We start from the raw sequence: 22990 nt of genomic DNA on the forward strand, positions 1-22990 counted from the left end.
GAAAGCAGTTGATTACCTCCTGGCTAACCTAGCTTGCAAGCCAGAGGAGGCACCGTACATGCTTCACAAGTTGAGTAAAGTGCATTATTTTGATAAATTGACGAAAAAGTTTAGCCTAGCACCTTTAATTTTGAAGATATCGAATTGAGGTTTCCGGTTCCTTTCATAACTTTTGTATACTCTTTAAAACTGTGTATATGAAAATGGGGGTCAACTGCGGACCCTCACTTTTGGTCGCGCGTCAGCCACGTATGCGGGCAGGAATCTAAAATATCAAGTCACATATTCTGAAACTAGTAGGTGACGGGCAACTAATTTTTCCTTTACCATTTTTTTGCTCAGAATAACCGTTTAAGCATGAAATGCATTTGAGCCGTCTTAAAATGAACACCCTGTACATGTAGGGGGCCAGGGGTCTATTTTTACAAAAGTATGGGGGGGGGGGTCGATCTGAGCCAGGGGGTTCGAAGGAAAAACAATTTCGAACCCAATATAGCGGAACCTTGCAAAGAAACACCATTGCACACCCATCACATTAATTAAGAAGCAATACTGTAGTTACTTTACTTATTATTTAATAAATATTAAGGTATTTAAATTTCAACATTCAAGATATTTTTCATAAAACTATTGGTTACGCAATGTAAAATTACTTTAATAATAAACGTACAAAACACAGCCAACCTAATAGATAGTTTTATTTTTAATTAACTGAAAATTACTTTTATGGGGGGGGGGTCGATGGAGATTTCGAAAACTTATATAGGGGGGGTCCATGATCAAAAAAAAAGGTTTGGCGACCCCTCTGCCCTATGTTATACAGAAAACTTGGGCATTTTATCTTTTATAGAAAAATAGGACCAAAAAATTGGGTTTTTTTCAACGTTTCCCTTTTTCGAGTAGTTTTTTTTTGACGATCTCAACCCTTATATAGAACTACCGGAAATGATAATAAAGTGTGTGTTATGTGACGTAATCACAGAACGCATTTTTTTAGACTCAAAACGTGCATTTCCGGTAAAAAATAACCTTAGGGGCCCCCCTTTGTAACTTTTCCTTTTTTTGAGCCATTCCAAATACAAACACGTTATGTTTCCATTACAAAGAAAAACACTTTTCCCGTATATTTTCAGAGAAAATTTAATTCAATAATAACTGACACATGGACGGACATTAATTAAAAAATAATAATTTAAGCTTACTTTTGAAATTCAAGTTGCTGATTTTGACTACGAAACAATCCAGTAAATTTGTTTAAAGTTGGTTTAAGTTTTCCCATAGTGATTTTTCTTTAAATTATTATTAAAAAAAAAACTAACTAACTAAAAAAAACAAACTAAGTAACAGAACTTTTTCACACATATATATATATATATGCTGTAATTAAGAACTTAATTAATTGTTAATGAATTATATGGCCACCAGCGTGTGGCGCTAATCGCAATGATTACTGCCAGTTTGACGACCCACCTTTTATACAATTTCCGCTACATGAGTGCGCTGGTGTCTGCTGGTGTTGGATTACGTCATTGGATTACGTTTATTGCTGGGATTTGAAAAGTCTGGGAGTGTCGGTGGATGGGGGGGGGGGTGAGGGGTAAATTAGGATAATTTGTTTGTACTCTCTTAGGTTGCCTACATTTTTCGTTAATTATTTAGTATTTTGAATAATTATTAACTGATTCTCTCTCATTAGGTCAGGAAAAAATCTTGTAATTGTGCTCAATTTATAGTTTACCGGAACTATATATTTTTTGACGCCTTCTGAATCAGAAAAAAAATTCGAGGTGTGGCTATTAAATAACGAGACTGATGCTGCTACATTTAGAACTATGCATGCGCCAAATCCTAACGCCCTAACAGCTGTCTCTTTCGATTGCAGCGCCGCCTCACGTGTTTGTAGAGAAATCTGTGTCTGACCGGAACCTGACGTGTTTGTGTAAGTTGGTGTTAGTTTCGTTTTGCCGAAAACATGATACTACACATTGTAGTAGAGCAACGAATTGTCGGTGAAGTTCCACATCAAAACTTGAGATAAAATCGCTACTGAAACTTGATCTTTTATTAAAAGAAGTTTATGGCGATGAATGTTTTTTCACGTGCTCAAGTTTTTGATTGGTTCAAGCGTTTCCAAGTTGGCCGAGAAGACGTTGGAGATGATGACCGCCCGTGTCGGCCCTTCCACGTCCAAAAACCGATGAAAATATACCATTATAATTAATCAACATTACTACCAGTGAGGTGCTTGCTCAACTCCGTGAAAGAGTATGGAGAAAAAACGACCCGATTTGTAGAAGAACAAGTCATGGGTTCTCCATCAAGACAACGCGCAAGCTCACACTGCATTGTCTGTCAAGACGACGTTTCTAGCCAAGTACAAACATCCCTAGTTCTAGGCCAACCGCCTTATTCGCCTGACCTGGCCCCATGTGACTTTTATCAGTCTCCTAAAGTCAAATCTGCATTAAAAGGAACTCGATTTCAGTCCGCTGTGAAGCTGTGAAAGAAAAAGCGGCATGCGTCATGCAGGAGCTCAGACAGGAAAAGACTTCCAGCACTGTTTCGAACAATGAGTAAATTCGCATGGAGCGTGGTAGGGATAGGGGAGGGGTGTATATTGAAGGTGATAATAACTAAATATGTATAAATTTAAAATAAAATATTTTACAGCAATAGTCTCGTTATTTAACAGCCACACCTCGTATTTTAATCGGTGCTCTGTGGTTTTATGAAATATATCCCTTAAAGAAAGAGAAATAATTGAACAGTGAGCTGTAAAAAAGCTCCTAGGAAGAGAAAAAATCTATAGAGCCAGCAGCTAGATTCGAACCCATGACCACCACGTTACAATCCAGCATTCGCTAACCACTCAGCTAAACTATACCTCTATAAAAAGTTTCACCACAGACTGCTAATTAAAGATTTCTCCATCTTTTCAAAAAAAAATTTGCCATAGACTTAATTATTTTTTAGCAAACTTTTAATTACATGCAATTAATGTAAAATTTAATTTTTGTTCCCTCTAAATACGTAATATTTACGACATGTGATTTTAACGGTGTATTTCTATCCAATTTTGGAAGTTTTCTTCTTTTTTACTGTTAATTTCTTTGTTTAAACACGCGAAATATACTGTAATTATAGTATTTACACCAATAATTTGGCATTTTGGTAAATTGAATATTGCTTTTCCAAAGAAATAGTGTGGATTCTTTGGAATGTGATTAATTTCGTGCAGAAATTTTTGAACTTTCTTTCTCTTATCCGGAAGTAATATTGAGATCGTGACAAATTTTTGGTATTTAATTTTTACCAAAGAAATGTCCGACATAAGAGACCCATCAGCTGTTTTTTCTTTTTCTTAAGGTTACTGTCCGATTTGTCAGAACCGTTGGCTTCTAATGCCTCATATCCAGATCTGATATTTCGTCTAGGGAGTTGCTGTTGTTTTTTGGGAAGGCCAAGAGTGTGACAAAGAGGATGGTATTTTCTGCAGACGAATAAAATAATTACAGTTCTTCTTAATAACCTTTTTATAAATTTTCTCTGAATTTTGGCTACGTAAATTATCACTTGATTTGTGGATAAATAATTACAAGACGTTTAATAATGACTACAAAAAAAATTTTTACTAAAAAAAAAGAACAGTTCGAAGTAATGGATTAGAATTTATAAGTATCGACTTGTTAAATTATCTGAAATGACTTGTAAATAATTATGATTTCAATTTTTGTATTGTCAAGAAACTTCTTTTTTTTCTGATAATTATTCTGCAAGTCTGACCATTCGTCTCACCCACCCACCAAAGTGTTTTCTTAATCGAATTTCCCTGGAAAATTTTTGTAAAATAGGAAACTGGGTAAATCGATTCATTAAAATCGATCGACACTACCGGATTGAATGATTTCGACCAAAATCATATTGTAGCGTTCTCTGATGGCGCTTTGAGCTCTGAACTTGATTTATTTTTCTGTTTAGTTCCGGTCATACACACACATTGAGGTTAATTTATAGAAAAGCCACTTTTTTTTAAAACTCCGGAGCCAATTTCCGTCGGAAAAACTGAAAATTGAAAATCTGCACGATTATAGTACCTTCTTTTTTTAGTAAAGTAAGAGAAAAGTGGAAAATGATTACGTAATATGGGGGGGAAACAGGAAACAAAATAAAATCTTAAAAATGATTGACGTTCTTATGTTATCAATGATCACGTGACTTTTTCGCGCCTGAAAAGGAGAGTTTTTTGTTTTTTTTGTACCGATCAATAAACAATCGAAAACCAAGGAAGGTCGATATGCAGAGTTGTTGTCCCCTTGTTGTCAACCTGCTTGTTGATTTTTTTTTTTTTTTTTTTAAATGATTTAAGGCGCGTCAACATCTAAGGTTATTGGCGCCCGGAGCTTTTTCTAGTGCACTGCCGGCCTCCGGACAGTGTTCTCTCGTTACAGACAACACTGTCTATCACCGGACCTGTGAGCTTTAAGAAGCTCCTAGGAAGAGAAAATCTAAGGGTCAGCTGCTGGATTTGAACCTCCGCGTGGGAATCCAATACGCTAACCGCATAGCTAATCCCTTCCATCCTGCTTGTTGATGTTGATAAATTGTGTGAAGAAGTCTTGTTTTTTTTAAATGTTACTTTCGTGTTGTGACTCTACTGAAGGAGGACAGCCACACGTCAGGTCACATTGGCCTACAGAGTCTTTTCATCCACCCTGCTCCAGGACTGAAGAGGGTCTCTCTCCAGACCAAGATATCTGAGGAGTGAATATTCTGTTCCTGGTAATTGGTAAGACGCTGAATTAAGCCGTGGTGTCACCTAAACAGTACCTGTATTACCAGGGATCGCAGTCAGAAGATGAATTGAAGTTTTCGCCTTTTAATCATCACACAGCATCTGCGGGCGCCATCATGTTTACGGATGATCCAGCTTCTCTTAAGTACTTCCTGAAATGACAACGCACCTTGGGATTTGCGGACTTTAAGCCCCCCCCCTGCTTACGCCTCGAATCTGTCCCGGTTATGAAGGCCCGCGGACTTAAACCCCCTGCTTACGCTTTGGATTTGTCCCGGTTATGATAGGGACTGTATACGTAGGATACTGTATACCTGACCCCTGAGGCAACGGGTCAAATCAGTAGATGGTAAGTAGTAGGTCCATCGGGCGTGCGAGATCAGTCACGCTGCTATTGATAAAATAGCGAAGTACTGAACTACGGGCGCAAGCGTCTGGTTCCAAGCCCAATTGCTTGCGATTGAGGTAGGACTCGTAGTGGCCGTTGGTTGTCCCCGGACATGAGCTGGGCGTAAAGGTACACCGCAATATGAATGAGTACCCAGTCATCGCTTGACGATGGAAGTGCCCTTCGCTAGGGGGTGCGGCCGTCCAGAGCTAAAGTAGAGTAGCCTTCTCTACGATCTGGTAGTGGTGACCAACTATTGTTGGTGCCATGCGCTGGTTGAGCGCGATCTCAACCCGCCCCTAGGGAGCCAAGCGGGGGAGTGCCTGGGTGGGCACTTCCGCCACGGTAAGACCTAGCACCTTAGCCTTTCGTGGTGGTGACACCCTTCTCTTGTAAAACTACCTCGTGCTTTCACGGGGGGGATTGGTATGTCCGAATGGATAGGAACGGTCCTTAAAGAACCCCTAGTATTAGTTCAGGAACGGGAAAGAAAGGGAAGTATGTCCCGGACTTAAACCCCCTGCTTACGCTTTGGATTTGTCCCGGCTATGACGGCCCAGACCGGTTTTGTCTTTGCCTTTCTCTCTAATCTGGAAGGTTGATCCAGAGTGTACCATTTAGAACTACTCATCTATCTGTAACTCCTGTTACAGAGGTAGGCTGTTGTTTGCCACCATCTCCCCCCATTCAAGAATCCAGACCTCCCATCCAAGAAAGGAGGAGTCTAGCCAAGATGACTTCGAATCAAGATTTGCCCTTGCAAAAAAAAAAGTTATCAAAGAATTTAATAGACTTCCTGTTTAATTAGTAATTTTTCATTTATCAATAAAAGTAATTTCAATAATTTAATTTAATTTAATAAAAAAAAGAAGATTGTGTTCTAGAAAATTCAAAGTGAACGATGTTGTGACGCAAAATACGCGTATCATTTTTTTGGGGGGGGGATGGGTGGGAAATTTTTTTCTATAATTAATTCTAAGATCAATGTTTAATCAATTATCTTGGCAATATTTACAGTTGTTGCGAGAGATATACACAAATATTGCTTACATTTAAACAAATACAACTAATTATCTGATAAGCTTGAAACGTCATCAATGACTAACTAGATCCGCGTTTGAGTTTTTTGGCCTTAGTCATACATTGAGCGGATAATAGTTCTTAAAATGGGTGTCTATTAAATTTTTTATGCTTTTTATTTTGGACATTTTTACTAAATACAATGAAAGCATCTAAAGTTTTCAATTAAATTTTTTTTGTCCTCTAAGTCCATCAAAGATTTTGGTAAAACCTGATTTGACTGACTCTCATTTCAATAATATCGTATCAATACCAGTTCAATCTTTCTGTCAAATATAATGCTAATTGTATTCTGTTGTTATATTTGTTGGGACAGCCGCAAATTATTAAGCAGGAAACTAAAATAATTATTAAACTACGAAGCGTATTTGTTAAGAATGCGGCCGTTTTGAAATTTGGCCGCAACAGTGCTGCGGTCGGCATTTGGCGCATGCGCGCTGTGTACCTACATCAGTCAGAAAGAAACCAGACGCTAATATGGAAACATTCGATCAGAGTTTTTACGTTTTACTTGTGAGTATTTAAAATGTCTCCTGCTGACTGTGAAATATGCGTGCTGTGATTCGTTTTCTTAGTGCTAAAGGTGTGAAAAGCGGCTGAAATTTTTTTTTTTTTTTTTTTTAAAGATGGCCGCACGAATATTCATAATGTGGAACGAATTGAGATGACCTTCAGCCATTACTGAAGTGCAGACAGTTGACCAATGAATTTCTATCATTTCTGCCATTGAAGCCATTTTTTTTTTTTTAAAGAAAACTCTTGCTTTATTCTGTGAAATTACTTTTCCGATTGTCTTTAAAACTGAGAAGATAGCTACGATTTGAGTGTAGCATTTTATAGATGAAAGATACTGTAACAAATGATTGGTGAATAGGTAGGCAGTTTTCTAGTGCATTTGTGAGGAAGAGGATTGGTGTAGGCTATCTTTATAAGGTTACGTTTCACTACAATGTACTTAATTACCACTTAGTGCTGCGGCCCTACAGGAGCCATCTCCAATCCCATCGCTCCTGGGCGTGTCTTCTCCCATTCACTTCCACTCTCTTCAAGACTTCCTCTAAATCTCCCAGCCATCTGTATCGGAGACTTCCTTTGCGACAATCCCATCCTGGGTTTCCTTCCATCAGCTTTTTTGGAATTCTGTCTTCGGGGCATACGTAACCACATGTCCTAGCCATCTCCTGGCAACCTTATAAAGGATATCAAGCCTGGTTCAAATAAACCTTTGACGAAGCTCAGCGTTCCCACTCTATTCAAAACTTCCTCTAATTCTCCCAGCCATCTGAATCGGAGACTTCCTTTGCGACATTCCCATCCTGGATTGCCTTCCATCAGCCTGTCTTCGGGGCATTCGTAACCACATGACCCAGTCATCTCGCAACCTTATAAAGGTTACCAAGCCTAGTTCAAATACACCTTTGTCGAAGCTCAGCTTTCTTTCTGGTCCTCCAGGAAGGTTCTTCAGAATACCTTCCTTTTCCGTATGAGTTTAGCATCCTCTCTGTTTCTGTCATAAGTACTCAGATGTCTTATGATTGTTTTATATAAAACAAAGGACCTCCGCATTGTTCGTCAAGCCTTTAAACTTCAATTCAGTATTTTGTAAAGAATGAGATCGATGAACTCAAATGTTTGGAGTTTGAAGAACATTTGTGAGCTGGGGACTTTGAGTAAGAGGAAAAATCGTGTGAAAAACATTTTTAGTGAAAATCTTTGGCGCTATTGCAATGCTTTCCTTATCAAAAACAAAAACAAAAAACTGAAATTAAAGGTTCAAATTTTGAACCTTTAAGTCATCAAACAAGAAATGAATTATTATTTTTCACCTTTTGTTCAAAAATAAATGACCTTTCAAACGCAATTAGTAATTCGGTTAAAGTAACTGGTGTCCTTGTGGAGCTGTAATTGTGGAACCCCCGTGTGACCCACTACAGTCTGCAGTGACCTGCAATAAGAAGATGGCCATGCTGATTGAAGGTGGTCTACCCTCAGGGGATTCCCAAGGTGATTTGGCCTGATTATAAATGGAATTTATCGAAATAATTTATAATAAATATTTAAAATAATACAATTAAAGTAAAGTAATCGCCAATCAGGTGTTGTGGACGGAGGCGACTAGCAAACATACTTTACTGTAAATTTCTCATATTAACCATTAAATAAAATCCAAGGCTTAGACAAGAGGGGAATCGAACCCACTAAACCAACAATACATCTTAGCTTTGCGGGTCTCGCCTCTTAACCCGCTCGGCTACCGTGGCGCCTTTAATACAATTATATTGTATATTCCATGAATATGATACGCTGACCTCAAAAATCACAAGATCTACCTATCTCACTACAGTTCTGCAATTGATTTCAGTTAACTTCAAATGTTAGTTGACATCACTATTGTGGTGCGACAGAAAACTCTAAAAGATGGACAAATTAGTTGTGAAAGGGTTAAAAAGCCAGGTAGGGCTCAAAGAACAATAGTAGCTGCTGAAAGCATAGAGGACGTCATATCACACAGTTCGGGGGACACTCAATCATTGCATTCGCTCGCTAAGCATTCATTCTTACACTCTCTCATTAAAACACTAACCACTTTTTAAGAAGATTCACGATCACCACAACACCATCTTTGTCTTCAGAAGTTTGTATCTTGACACCATTAAGTGAAAGAACTTCCCACAGCCGACCTTCATTGGAGTATATTTTCTAATATCATATTTCAAATTATTCATATTTTCTTTTATGACATCATCTTCACTAATTTTATTAAAATTACCAGTCATAACTCTCCAGTGATGTACGTAAATTAAATACGTTAATATATTTTGTCTATGTTTTATTTTTGTTTTGTTTACAGCTAGATTATAATTGGAGCGATTAGCTGAGTCTCACTGAGTTGAGTTAAAACTATTGCTGACATGAATCATTCGTGACTCACTTTATCCGTGCAAAAAATTCAAACTAGGAGTTATTTTCCACGATTTCACTATCGCCATGATTAAAATCTGCGTTTCTATTTGATAAGAACAAAGCAACGTAATCGTGAAAGGATGTAAATGTAAGTTTAAAGAAGAAGACGAAGGAGGTACAAAAATGTTTACAGATCATTAATTCTATGCTGATAATTTTTCCAGCAATTTTGAATGCATGATAGTTGGTCTAATTGTAAACAAAGCAAGTGATGATAAATAATCCACACAAAATTGCCTGTCGAAGAAAAAATTATCGCACGAATTGGTTTTAAATAGATAATTTTCCCAAACACTTTTATTTTCCTTTTTTTTTAAAGTTCTCTTACTTTATTAAGAGGAAGTCCTGCTTTTTATCTCGTGTTTTCACCGAAAAGGAGATCCCTGGGCCCAGAAAATCTATCCGATATTAATACCTATGTAATAAATTTAACTAAGAAAAACTATATAATTTTTTTTATAATATTAGTGACTATAATATTTCATTGAATTTCCCAAGGTTACACTCATAATGGGTTTCAAGGTGCCCCCTACACTAGACATTATCTAAATTTCACAAAACAAGAAGAAGAAGAAATGTCTTTATTACCAAAATTTAGTATTTACAATATTTAAATTATAAAACAAAAGAAAACAAACTTTTTTCCTATACATCTTTCAAAATTTAAAGAACTACTGAAATTGAAAATTCACGAAAAGAACATAAAAACTTAATGTATACAAAATAAAGACAGAAACACTTGGTCCAAGACCGTCAGTGTGAAGTCTGGGCAAGATTCTAATTCATACTCCTTAACAAAAACTTACAGTTTAAAATGTTAAGTATAACATTTTAGGGGGGGCGTAAGAATAACACCGAGGTATTTATATCTGTTTACAATATCAATTTTCTGACCTTTAAAATACCATTTTTCCGCAGAGGCAAATCTCCCGCCTTTCCGGAAAACCATAACTTTTGACTTCGATAGATTAACCGTCAAATTCCATTGATCACAATATGCTTCTAGAATTCTTATATTTCTTTGAAGGGTATGTGGATTGTCAGTTAACAAAACAAGATCATCCGCGTAAAGCAAGATGTTTATCTTCTTATTTCCAACACAACATACCTCCAAAAGCGACGGAAGATCATCAACAAACAGGGAAAATAAAATTGGGCTCAGCAAACAACCCTGTCTCACCCCAGAACCCACCCCAAAGAATTCCGAAATCGAAGATGCGTCGCGGACGGAACAGGCAGCAAAGGAGTATAACTTCTTCAAAATGCCCACGAACCTTGAAGACTTCATTTATAATATTTTTTTGTTATAATTATGATAAATCACATATACGTACATGCATGTTAAAGTAGAAAAAGACAAAGTTAGAGTAGGCTACTGTCTTGAATTCGTCTTGCCGAAATATTCGTGAGCACAAATAACACACAGTTAATAACAAGTAGATTATTCAACAATTATTCATTTCTCAATTGTAATTTAATTTAGTCCCCCTAATTTTACTTGTAGTAAAATACTGGAATAATTAGCTGTCCTAAAAATATGCATATCTTATTTACTTTATATTACATATATACAACATTGTGGGATGAATACCTAGATTGAGAATGTAATTGAAGAAAACTATATTTTTTGCGATAAAGCCAGATAATTATTACCTATTATTATAAACGTTTCACTACTTCATAAAATAACAATTACTTTAATCGAAGAATGAACTTAAACCGACGATTTTTATTTAAAAATAATAAATAAATAAATAAAATAAACAAAATCATTGATGTATGTTGATGTAAGCATTTTCTAAAAAAGGTTTTGAATTTTTTAGCCTCATATTTTTTTTATATTTTTTATAACGTTTTTCTTTTAAACCTGTAATTAGTAGTTTGATTATTATAAATAACTAGATATTACAGTCAATCTACAGTGCTAATTGAACATATATTTTGTAGACGAAAATGGCCAGCATAAGGGTCTGTGACATCTAATAAATTCTAAAAAATAACTTATTAATGAAAATTAATGCAGTAGAATTACTTAAATATTAATGAAATGTTGGGTATTCCCTGATTTGTGTACCTTTTGGCGTTTAATCAACCCTTATACTTAACATTTTAAACTGTAAGTTTTTGTTAAGGAGATTTTTGTACCTTTTGGATAGATTTTCCTTTTTGTCTATTTGGAATGTTACATATCTGCTTTACAGATTTTTTTAAAATTTGGAATAAGCAATTCTATCATTATAACCTGATAAGGCGTTAAGTCGGAACCATAACTACCACTGGAGAGATCTTTTTAAAGATTGATTATAGTTGCGGTGCCCCAAACCATCCTCAATAACAATTTTTTTGAAAAAGCGTTTTGAATAATATAGGAAGGTATTTGTACGTAAATAGCAAAATTAAACTGCGATTTCAGTACTTCCTTTTAAGAGGAGTAAGAAAAATAAATTGCGATTGCAGTACTTCTCCCTAAAAGGCAAAGAGGCAAAGATTTTTTAATCGACAATTCATTGATTTAAATCGGTTTACTCATTGATAATTTAAACGATTGCAGTACTTCCTCTTAGTAGATGCAAGAGCATGATAGCACTTCACAGCAACGTAGAGGAGCTTTAACCACTTATACGAGCTGAATTTTATCAAAATGGGGCTAAGCGTTATAGAAATATTCGTAATAATAGTTTTAGAAAGGGCCTTATTTGGGTGGGGCGAACTCCCCTCCTTATGGGACACTGCGTCGAGACTTTTAAAGTGTAAATCTGTACAAAATTTCAATTCGAATGACACTTCATTCATGAAAATCGGTTCACGTGTCGATAATTTGAAACGATTGCTATACTTCCCCTTAACAAGTGTAAGAGCTGATCGCCGCTTTAATGTTACGTAGGGCAGCCCTAACCCTATCATCCTACCAAATTTTAACAAAATCGGGCCAAAATTTACAGAGTAATTAGTAATAATAATTGTGGAGGGGGGCCTTACATTAAGGGGGCTAACTCCTCACCCATTCGATGTACAGCGTCGGGACCCCCAAAAGGCACATCTACATAAAATTCCGAATCGAATGACACCTCATTCATGAAAATCGGTTCACGCGTTTAGGCGCTACGTTGTTTACAAAAAAGGTAACAAGAACAAGAACAAGAACATTTTTTGAAAAAGCCGTTTTTGCTCATTTTCGGCAACTTTTTTCTCGAAACCTATTAGATCTGGGTGGTTGCAAAAAAATTACATCTATAAAGGAGGGTTTGCCCTTTATTTTAAAGAAAATTTGGGAATTTTATCTTTTGTAGAAAAAGAGAAAAAAATTGTCAAAGTTGGGTGTTTTTCAACGTTACGCTTTTTCGTGCAGTTTTTGTCGATCAACCCTTATACAACTGTCCTACCGGACAGTTTTAATTTAAAAATAAAATTAGTAAAATAAAAAGTATACACATCTGGATTATACAATCTTTCAATAAATTTGAATTTACAGAATTTATGACTTGAATAATGCAAATAAAAAGAATTATTGATTCACTTGTCTAAATTCAGTGTGCATTAAGGGATTGGTGAAGGTTCAAATCATTATTATTGCTATTAACATCTCCGTTATGTAAGAAAGTGAAGAGAGGTTAGGAGGAATGGTATACTGTGCCTTAGGAGAGAACCAAGAGCTCTTCAGTTTTAATCTAAGGGCAGAGGCTGAGCCAATAAAGTTTGCCAAGGCTAGCCAATTTCTACCATTCAGGAACTCTAAAATAGCTGCACTAGAAAGGGAAGAGGTGCCAAGCCACTTAGTACGAAGACCACCGAATACCGGACACACCACTAGGAAATGGTCTTCAACTTCCTCTCGGTTACACGACGTACACTTCATACCTGAAGTCTTGAAACGTTTGTAATTAAGCGGCAAAACATCTGCCCTTGCTTTAAAAATCCACCTTGCCTTATAAAGTTGAAGATCATTGTTCAGATAGGAATTGTTTCCCAAATCGAACAAGAGCTCACAGTAAAGCGAAGAGAAGCTAGTCTCTAAAAGTTTTTTGCAGAGCTTGCTTTTTAAAAGATTTCCTAAGCTCGTTAGTTAGCGATATAAAAATTTCACAAAACAATAATAAATATTTAAATACCTTTCTTCACTATGGTAACCCCCCCCCCCCGTTGAGTGAGGGAAGTAGACTAGAGCCACTGCTTCAGAGATTTTGGAGATGTCGCGGATATTCCAGCCTATCAAGAACTACACCTTATTCAGAGGATCATAAGTTTTAAAATGAAAGTAATAGATCCCATCTATGGTAATGGAAATTAAAGAAAATCGATCTTTAAGAGGAAATCTCCTCCCCCAACTGGAAAAAACGATTCGACAAAGTAGCACTTCCGGATTGGCTGATTTAGTTTGAAAGCTAATCACTAGGATCCCATAGCGGCGCATTAAACATTTACTTGACAACATCTACATAACCTTTAAATTCTTTCTCAGTGGCAGAAAAAGTAATTTTATTGCGCTGTTAATGTACATAAATTAAGAGCAACACATTCCATTAAAGTTTTATGAAATTGTAATTACCTACCATTTCCATATTAATGATCTAAAACAGCTGATGATATGATTTAATAGGCTGTGAATAATAGCATCATTTAACACCTGATTTTATTAATATTATAAATGTTATTGTGGTATTTGTATTAATTAATATTGTTGTTTTGTTGATTATTTTATATATTAAAACTTTCTCTTCACTTATTATTATTATATAAAGTAGTATTGCAATGGTTTTCAATTTTCAGAATCAAGATTTCTCTGGCAATATCCGTTTGAGATTCTTGTGGAAAAGAGCCTTTTAGAAAATTATCTGTTTATGTGTGGGTGTGGGCAGTGTTTTTCCTTTTTCTCAGCCAAGAATGTACAGAATAGAAGGAAAATATATTTTACATATTCTCTGTGTTACGTAGAACTCGCGTAGCTAATACAATTTTAAAGTTAAGAAGTAAAGTAACGCTTTTTCAGGCGGGCTATATGTCCAACTACCCAACTAAGTGTTTGCACGGAGGCAATTAGCAAACATACTTTACTACAAATTTCTCATATTAACCATCGAATAAAATCCAAGGCCTAGACTAGTACCGCAACACATCTTAGCTTTGCGGGTCTAGCCTATAACCGCCCAACATACTTTACTATAAATTTCTCATATTAACCATTAAATAAAATCCAAAGCCTAGACTAGTACCGCAATACATCTTAGCTTTGCGGGTCTAGCCTCTAACCGCCTAACATACTTTGCTATAAATTTCTCATATTAACCATTAAATAAAATCCAAGGGCTAGACTAGTACCGCAATACATCTTAGCTTTGCGGGTCTAGCCTATAACCGCCTAACATACTTTACTACAAATTTCTCATATTAACCATCGAATAAAATCCAAGGCCTAGACTAGTACCGCAATACATCTTAGCTTTGCGGGTCTAGCCTATAACCGCCTAACATACTTTACTACAAATTTCTCATATTAACCATTAAATAAAATGCAAGGCCTAGACTAGTACCACAATACATCTTAGCTTTGCGGGTCTAGCCTATAACCGCCTAACATACTTTACTATAAATTTCTCATATTAACCATTAAATAAAATCCAAGGGCTAGACTAGTACCGCAATACATTTTAGCTTTGCGGGTCTAGCCTCTAACCGCCTAACATACTTTACTGTAAATTTCTCATATTAACCATCGAATAAAATCCAAGGCCTAGACTAGTACCGCAATACATCTTAGCTTTGCGGGTCTAGCCTATAACCGCCTAACATACTTTACTGTAAATTTCTCATATTAACCATTAAATAAAATCCAAACAAGTCACGTTCGTCTTGATCTATAAGAAGTTACGTTCACTAACAGTTTAAGAAAAAAAATATAGTTTGATGTCTGCAAAATATTGCAATCAAATAGAGTTGTTTATCTGCAGTTTTCTGCAAACTCAGCCCCTTGAGTCAACCAACTCCGGCTGTACATCTCTTTCATACTGCTTCTTTTTTTTTTATTCAGATCATCATAAAAATCTCACAGTGCGGTGAAAAGAAAGAAAATAACAGTTTGACTTTGTAGTTTTCTTTTTAAATTCCGAAGTCTGCCATCAACAAAATAGTTTTACAGTAAACATTTTCTTAGTTTGTGAAACTTATACTTTCTCATTGTTTATTTACAGTTTAAAGGGTGTTGGTGTGGCGGGTGGTGGGGGGAATCCCTAAGAGAACCAACAGGTTTTGTAAATAAAAGTTTGGCCAATCAGAGTTAGTGTTTGTAAACAATTTGTTTTACCAGTTTGCATTGAATTTGTTTCTTTTTTTCTTTTTTTTACCAATTTTCACCAGTTTTTGCAAATTCAGAATCTGCAGCTGAATATGGTAGTTGTCTAGGAAATAGATACTGTACTAATTACAGGATAAAATGAAACAATGTAACCCCCCCCCCCCAAAAAAAAAGGGAGAACTGAACACGTGATTAAGAGTAATTAGCAGACATTAATTAAATGATGGACCTTTATGACACTTAGTTGTGCCCCAAGATTATAATAGTCATAAAAAGTAATATTTTATTACGGGATTTAAGTTTACAACAGGTGTTTCTTTGTGGTTTTAATTATTATTATTAACGATAACTTTATATTGCGTTTCCCCTTCTTATTTTGTACGTCATAATCGTAATGAATTATTGAACAATAGAGAAATCTGTGTGTACGTGAAATATTAAGGTAGCTTCCGGTGGAAATGATTTTTTAAATCTCCTTAACTGTCTTGCTCGCTTAGTAATATCGCATTTTGTTTCCTGCTGATGCTTGAAGTAATATAATAATTTTGACGTCTTTTTTGATGCCAATGCATTCCAGAGAGAAAGAGGGAGTCTCTCTCTCTCTCGCACACTCTCTCTCGCTCTCTCTCTCACGCACTCTCACTCGCTCGCTCCCTCTCGCACTCTCTCCCTCTCTCTCTCTCTCTCGCACTCTCTCCCTCTCTCTCTCGCACTCTCTCCCTCTCTCTCTCGCACTCTCTCCCTCTCGTTCTCTCTCTCGCTCCCACGCTCTCTCTCTCCCACCCCCTCTCTCTCGCACTCTCTCTCTCTCTCTCTCTGTGCGTGTGTGTGTCTGTGTGTGTGTTAAGTTCCAGGAAAAATACTTATTAGCATCCAACAAAACATCGTTTTTAATATCGTAATTGGCGATGAACTTGTATTGCCCGTAGCAGTTACAAGTTATTGAGTTGATTCATTGGGGGGAAAAAAATGTGCAGATGAACTGTGTAAAATTCCATTATCAAATGATACAGTTTGTAAAGAGATTTACAGAATCAGCTGAAGACTTGTTTCAACAATTATTGGAAATTTGCCATACAGTTTGATGAATCGTTCAAGACGTTCAAGGTTCAGCTCGATTGTCAGTATTTGTACGATATTGTCATGATAATAAAGTATATGAAGACTTACTATTTTACTGGGCATTACAAGGTCATACAACAAGGAAAGACATATTCTTAAAACTAGATGATTTTCCTAAACAAGAGGGATTGGAATGAGGTAACTGCGTTGGTGTTTCTACTGATGGCCGTGCAGCCATGACAGAAGAAAACTATTGGATTTGTAGAGAGACTTAAAGCCATATTAATTATTTCATAAAGAATCAACTTAAGCATTTAAAATTTTTAACACAAAAAACTAAAGTAATTTTTAACTTGACTGTTTTATTCCGACAAAATTCTACAATCAAATTAAAACTAGGCCCATCATAAAATTGAAATAAAACATATTCTGCAATCAATTATAAACCGTAGTTGATGGTGTGACGTAAAATAAATCTTCAATAAAATTTATTCTTGTTTTTGCATTAATTCATTCTTCACTAAATAGCTATGGAGGGAAAAAATAGTGAAAAAACTTCTAGAGTACATTTTTGATAGGATTAATTCGCCTAAAAAGTCTTAATGGTGGAACGTAGAAGTGGTATGTGGGCGTGCAACTGGGCGTGGTTTACCCCTACCTACCTACAGTTCTATTGGCCAGTATGCACGCCCACTAGACCCTTGTTCGGTCCGCCATTAGGATTTTTAACGTTTATTTTTTCTATTAAAACAATAGTTTAGAATTTTTTTTACTATTTTTTCCTCGTTAGGTATTTCATAAAGAATCAAATTATGCAATTATTAAAATTTATAATACAAAAAAAACTAATGTAATTTTTAACTTCAAAAAATGTGTAAACAAAGTACCGTTCCAATATAAAAAAATATTTTGAAATGCTGTGAGAACTTCAATAACAAATATTTATCTCCAGATTTAATTTATTGTGTGAAGGTAAACAAGCACATTCTTCTTATTAAAAATAATTAAATGACTTTAATACGAAACATTTTTTTATGGTTTTCTAGTTTTAAAATAAAAGTTTATTTATGATAAATTTAAAATAAAATTTATGTTTGTTTTGTATTTTTAGAAATTGTTGATATTGATTTGATGTTTTAATTGCTTTTATAATTATCGATATCGTTCTAAATTGATATAAGTTTATTTTTATAAACTTGCAATTTTTTCCTGTTTAAATAAATTGAGGATAAATTTAGAGGTGTTACTACAGCCTGATGTTTTCATTTATAAGCTTATACAAACAATCATGACCTTAAATCGACTTATAGCCTAGTCATTAGGTGTTAGGTTATAAAGGGGTCGGCCAAAAATTTTTTTTTTACATTAAAAAGGGGTCGCGGTCGCAAAAAAGTTTAAGAAACACTGTTTTAGGGGCTAAAAAAAAAATATCATTTTTTTTTTGGGGTCAAGGTTTTGACATTGAATCATCCAAAGTCCCCAATAATTTATACGCTAACAATAGATTTAGTTTTCGGTTTTAATAAATACGTAGGAGGCATGACATGAATTTTAAATAGATATACAAATCTATAACCTATTACATACAATTATCATACTAAATTGTCACCTTGGTTTATCCGATAATCTAAATTTGTCTGTCTGTATTTATCTTCACCGGTAAAAGGAAGTAATGTAATCGTGTTCAAATCTGTTAATTAAATTTTGTAGTCGTCAACAAGTGGGATAAATCTGGAGCAATTCCCGTGCTCTCAAGAATCGAATTCTTGGCAATCCTGCTCCCGAATGATATCCTCCCACTGAAGTAAAGGCACCTTAACTCCAAGTCTAACAATCAAGGCAAAAAACTTTCAATTTATGTCTACGTAAAACGACAGGACTAATTTACCTGCGCATGGTCACATTAATGACTTACTAAGTCAGGACAAAATGTAATTTATTCCCTAAACATGATTTCTTAAAAGAAACGAAATAAAATATTATATGTAGAAAGTAGATGTCCTTGGCCGAACGATTAGGTTATTTTGTTGCAATGTTCAGTCAACAAAACGGCGATCTAGCAATACAACTAGACGTTGTTGCACAAAATATTTTGTGTTTATTTCTGTTAGTAAGCATTATTTAGAAATTAAGTCCTAAAATTTCACCCCAAAACATTAAAAAACTTACTAAATTAGACACAAAAAAGAAGTTACAATGCATTAAAAATCTTTTTCAATAATTCATCAAAACTCTCGAGCGAATGCATCAAATTATTATATAACCTATGTAATTATATTTTCAAGGCGCCACGGTAGCCGAGTGGTTAAGAGACTAGACCCGCAATGCAAAGATGTTGGTTTAGTGGGTTCGATTCCCGGGGTCTAGGCCTTGGATTTTATTTATATAGTAAAAATAGTATGTTAGTATATAGTATATAATATGTTAGTAATAGTATATAGTATAATAGTAATAGTATATAGTATGTTTGCTAGTCGCCTCCGTCCACGACAACTAATTTGGTAGTTGGACGTTAAGCCGGTCTGAAAAATACGTATTAAAAAAAAATTATACTTTCAAGCACTGTATACTCAAATCACTTCTAGTGAAATTTCGTTAATTTCTGAACGATACGAATTGAGATATTACAGTGCAAAGTTTGAGTGATCTAAAATTCCAGCAAATTGCAAACACCAATCATTCCTATACTTATTTCCTTTAGAATGGTGAGATTTCTGTCAGTTTTTGAGATTACTGTCTTCTTCAATTAAGTGAAATTTCGTTAATTTCTGAACGATACGAATTGAGATAATCAGTGCAAAGTTTGAGCGATGTAAAATTCCAGCAATAATTCCTATACTGTTGCCTTTAGAATAGTGAGATTTCTGTCATTTATAGAGATTACTGTCTTCTTCAATTAAATGAAATTTCGTTAATCTCTGAACGATACGAATTGAGGTATTACAGTTCAAAGTTTGAGCGATGTAAAATTCCAGCGAATTTCAAACACCAATCATTCCTATACTATTGTTTATGAATCGATCATATTTGTTTTATTAACGGTGATTGTAGTATTTCTTATCTAGCATAGTTTAATTGATTTCATAAAATGCATTTTAAAATTTTTTGATTGCCGAGAGGGTCTATGTATTTTTTTACTATTTTGCGAGGTTTTTAAAGTGCGTTAACGCGCGATTGTTTTTTTTATCTAAGGTATTAATATTTAATTTTATATTAAAATAAAAAAATATATATTACAGCTGTTTTTGAATATGGTTTATTAAGTTTTAAGTTGGAACGTTGCAGATCTTGGTATTAGTTCGCCTAGACTACCGCTAGAGTATCCTGGTGTAGTTCTCTTCCACAACAGCCTGATAGTTATGACCTGGTTGGTCAACTGTTGGACTAGGTTAACAGTGCCATTGTTATCTCTAGTTTACCACGTGTGTTGGCAATCAAAACTTCATCATCATATCGGGCCTAGTAACTTCTTTTTTTCTGTTCACTTCATTCATAATAATAATAATGCGTGCTCAAAAAATTGATTTGTCCGCCAGTCTGTGTTTTCAATGAAATACGTGAAAACGATAAACTCTCACGTGACCCTTTTTGAGAAAAAACTACACGTGATGTAAGGCATAAAATGTTTGAGCTAATGGTCTTAGTTGTACGATAGTTTTTGTGGTGTTTAGGGTGGTCACACTGATCTTTAACCTAAAAAACGATTCACTGCTTATTGATATATCGATCTAAATCTTTTGTGTTTTTGTATTCCCTCGACTTATTATAATTTCGATGCGAAATTTCGATAATTTTTTTAATAAATGATAAATTCAAACATGTTTTTTGTTTTTTTTTACTTTAATATAAAAATAATGACTACTACAAAAAAAGTTTCACTTGTATAGAAGTCGTTTGTATCATTGATATTTACAATTATTTATTTTACTTTCACGCTTTTGTACGTATCTACGAGTATTTTTTTTTTGTACATGTTGCGTAATCAGTTGATTTTGTTGTGCGGCTCTTTGTTGGAAAATACGTGTACGGCCATTATATCGGCATCATGCTTCAATACACGTGAATTACGAAATACAGCATAGTATTAGACGATTTTGTGAATCATTATTATTTTTTCTTATTCTTTTTTTTAAATTTTATTTTACTATGGGAGGAAGTTATTTTTTTTAAGGAATATTTCTGGAACGTCCTGCAAAACTGCTCTTCCGGAAGTGTGCAAAAAAAGGGTAAAATCCGCTCCTTTAAGCGGTAATTCCGGTTTAATGATTTTGAAATCTAAAAAGTTACGAAAGGTTGAATTCTAAAAAATTGGACACAATCGCAAAGCTACCTCTTACAGCTAGTAAGAGGAAGTAACAATATAGAACGAAACGTAAATTCTAAATATAGCATATGATATAGTTTTATTACTATCGTAGAGCGAACGTGCCGATAAAGTACTGGCTGGCTGTCTTTCAATTTTCTTTTTGAAAGTTAACTGTGTTTTTTTTTAATCGATTGAAGACAGTTATTGACAACTGATAGAACAATCAAGTGAAATGATAATAATCCAAGAAAGGCAGTGGAGTTTGTGATTTAGTCTGATCGATTACTATGACTGTTGGATCGATTAGAAAGAAAACAGTTCCAATTCAGATTAGAATGCTTGTTTCTTTTATTATGATATTTATTGTCTCTTTATATAAAACAAAAAATTTCCCGGTTCCGGAAAAAAATTGATAAATATTTTCCTTAAAATTAAACTTTTGATAAAGTAAAGTAAAGTAATGGCCTATTGTTTTCGGCGGGGCTTAACGTCCAACTACCAATTAGGTGTCGTGGACGGAGGCGACTAGCAAACATACTTTACTGTAAATTTCTTTTATTAACCATTAAATAAAATCCAAGGCCTAGACTAGTACCGTAATACATCTTAGCTTTGCGGGTCTAGCCTATAACCGCCTAACATACTTTACTATAAATTTCCCATATTAACCATTAAATAAAATCCAAGACCTAGACTAGTACCGCAATACATCTTAGCTTTGCGGGTCTAGCCTACAGTCGCCTAACATACTTCACCATAAATTTCTTTTATTAACCATTAAAATAAAATCCAAGGCCTAGACTAGTACCGCAATACATCTTAGCTTTGCGGGTCTAGCCTATAACCGCCTAACATACTTTACTACAAATTTCTCATATTAATCATTAAATAAAATCCAAGGCCTAGACTAGTACCGCAATACATCTTAGCTTTGTGGGTCTAGCCTATAACCGCCTAACATACTTTACTATAAATTTCTCATATTAACCGTTAAATAAAATCAAAGGCCTAGACTAGTACCGCAATACATCTTAGCTTTGCGGGTCTAGCCTATAACCGCCTAACATACTTTACTATAAATTTCCCATATTAACCATTAAATAAAATCCAAGACCTAGACTAGTACCGCAATACATCTTAGCTTTGCGGGTCTAGCCTACAGTCGCCTAACATACTTCACCATAAATTTCTTTTATTAACCATTAAAATAAAATCCAAGGCCTAGACTAGTACCGCAATACATCTTAGCTTTGCGGGTCTAGCCTATAACCGCCTAACATACTTTACTACAAATTTCTCATATTAATCATTAAATAAAATCCAAGGCCTAGACTAGTACCGCAATACATCTTAGCTTTGCGGGTCAAGCCTATAACCGCCTAACATACTTTACTATAAATTTCTCATATTAACCGTTAAATAAAATCAAAGGCCTAGACTAGTACCGCAATACATCTTAGCTTTGCGGGTCTAGCCTATAACCGCCTAACATACTTTACTATAAATTTCTCATATTAACCGTTAAATAAAATCCAAGGCCTAGACTAGTACCGCAATACATCTTAGCTTTGCGCGTCTAGCCTATAACCGCCTAACATACTTTACTATAAATTTCTCATATTAATCATTAAATAAAATCCAAGGCCTAGACTAGTACCGCAATACATCTTAGCTTTGCGCGTCTAGCCTATAACCGCCTAACATAATTTACTATAAAGTTCTCATATTAATCATTAAATAAAATCCAAGGCCTAGACTAGTACCGCAATACATCTTAGCTTTGCGCGTCTAGCCTATAACCGCCTAACATACTTTACTGTAAATTTCTCATATTAACCGTTAAATAAAATCCAAGGCCTAGACTAGTACTGCAATACATCTTAGCTTTGCGGGTCTAACCTCTAACCGCCTAACATACTTTACTATAAATTTCTCATATTAATCATTAAATAAAATCCAAAGCCTAGACTAGTACCGCAATACATCTTAGCTTTGCGCGTCTAGCCTATAACCGCCTAACATACTTTACTATAAATTTCTCATATTAATCATTAAATAAAATCCAAGGCCTAGACTAGTACCGCAATACATCTTAGCTTTGCGCGTCTA

At 35.0% G+C, this 22990-nt stretch overlaps 1 protein-coding gene across 2 annotated transcripts in view; it reads right to left on the reverse strand.

Annotated features, from left to right (window-relative positions):
• Positions 1-22990, reverse strand: part of LOC141460486 (proton-coupled amino acid transporter-like protein pathetic) — a 72171-nt gene that overhangs the window by 31137 nt on the left and 18044 nt on the right. The window contains exon 1 of one of the 2 annotated variants that reach the window (XM_074140516.1): positions 1203-1544. The exons of the other annotated variant lie outside the window; for it this stretch is intronic. Within the exon in view, the coding sequence (XP_073996617.1) occupies positions 1203-1279 (77 nt within the window). The 5' untranslated portion in view covers positions 1280-1544. Of the gene's footprint in view, positions 1-1202; positions 1545-22990 lie in introns of those variants that run through there. 2 annotated transcript variants of the gene reach the window in all.

This window comes from Rhodnius prolixus, unplaced genomic scaffold (assembly GCF_049639745.1).
Source record: "Rhodnius prolixus isolate KJV_2025 unplaced genomic scaffold, Rpr scaffold_6, whole genome shotgun sequence".
In the NCBI taxonomy this organism is placed as follows: domain Eukaryota; kingdom Metazoa; phylum Arthropoda; class Insecta; order Hemiptera; family Reduviidae; genus Rhodnius; species Rhodnius prolixus.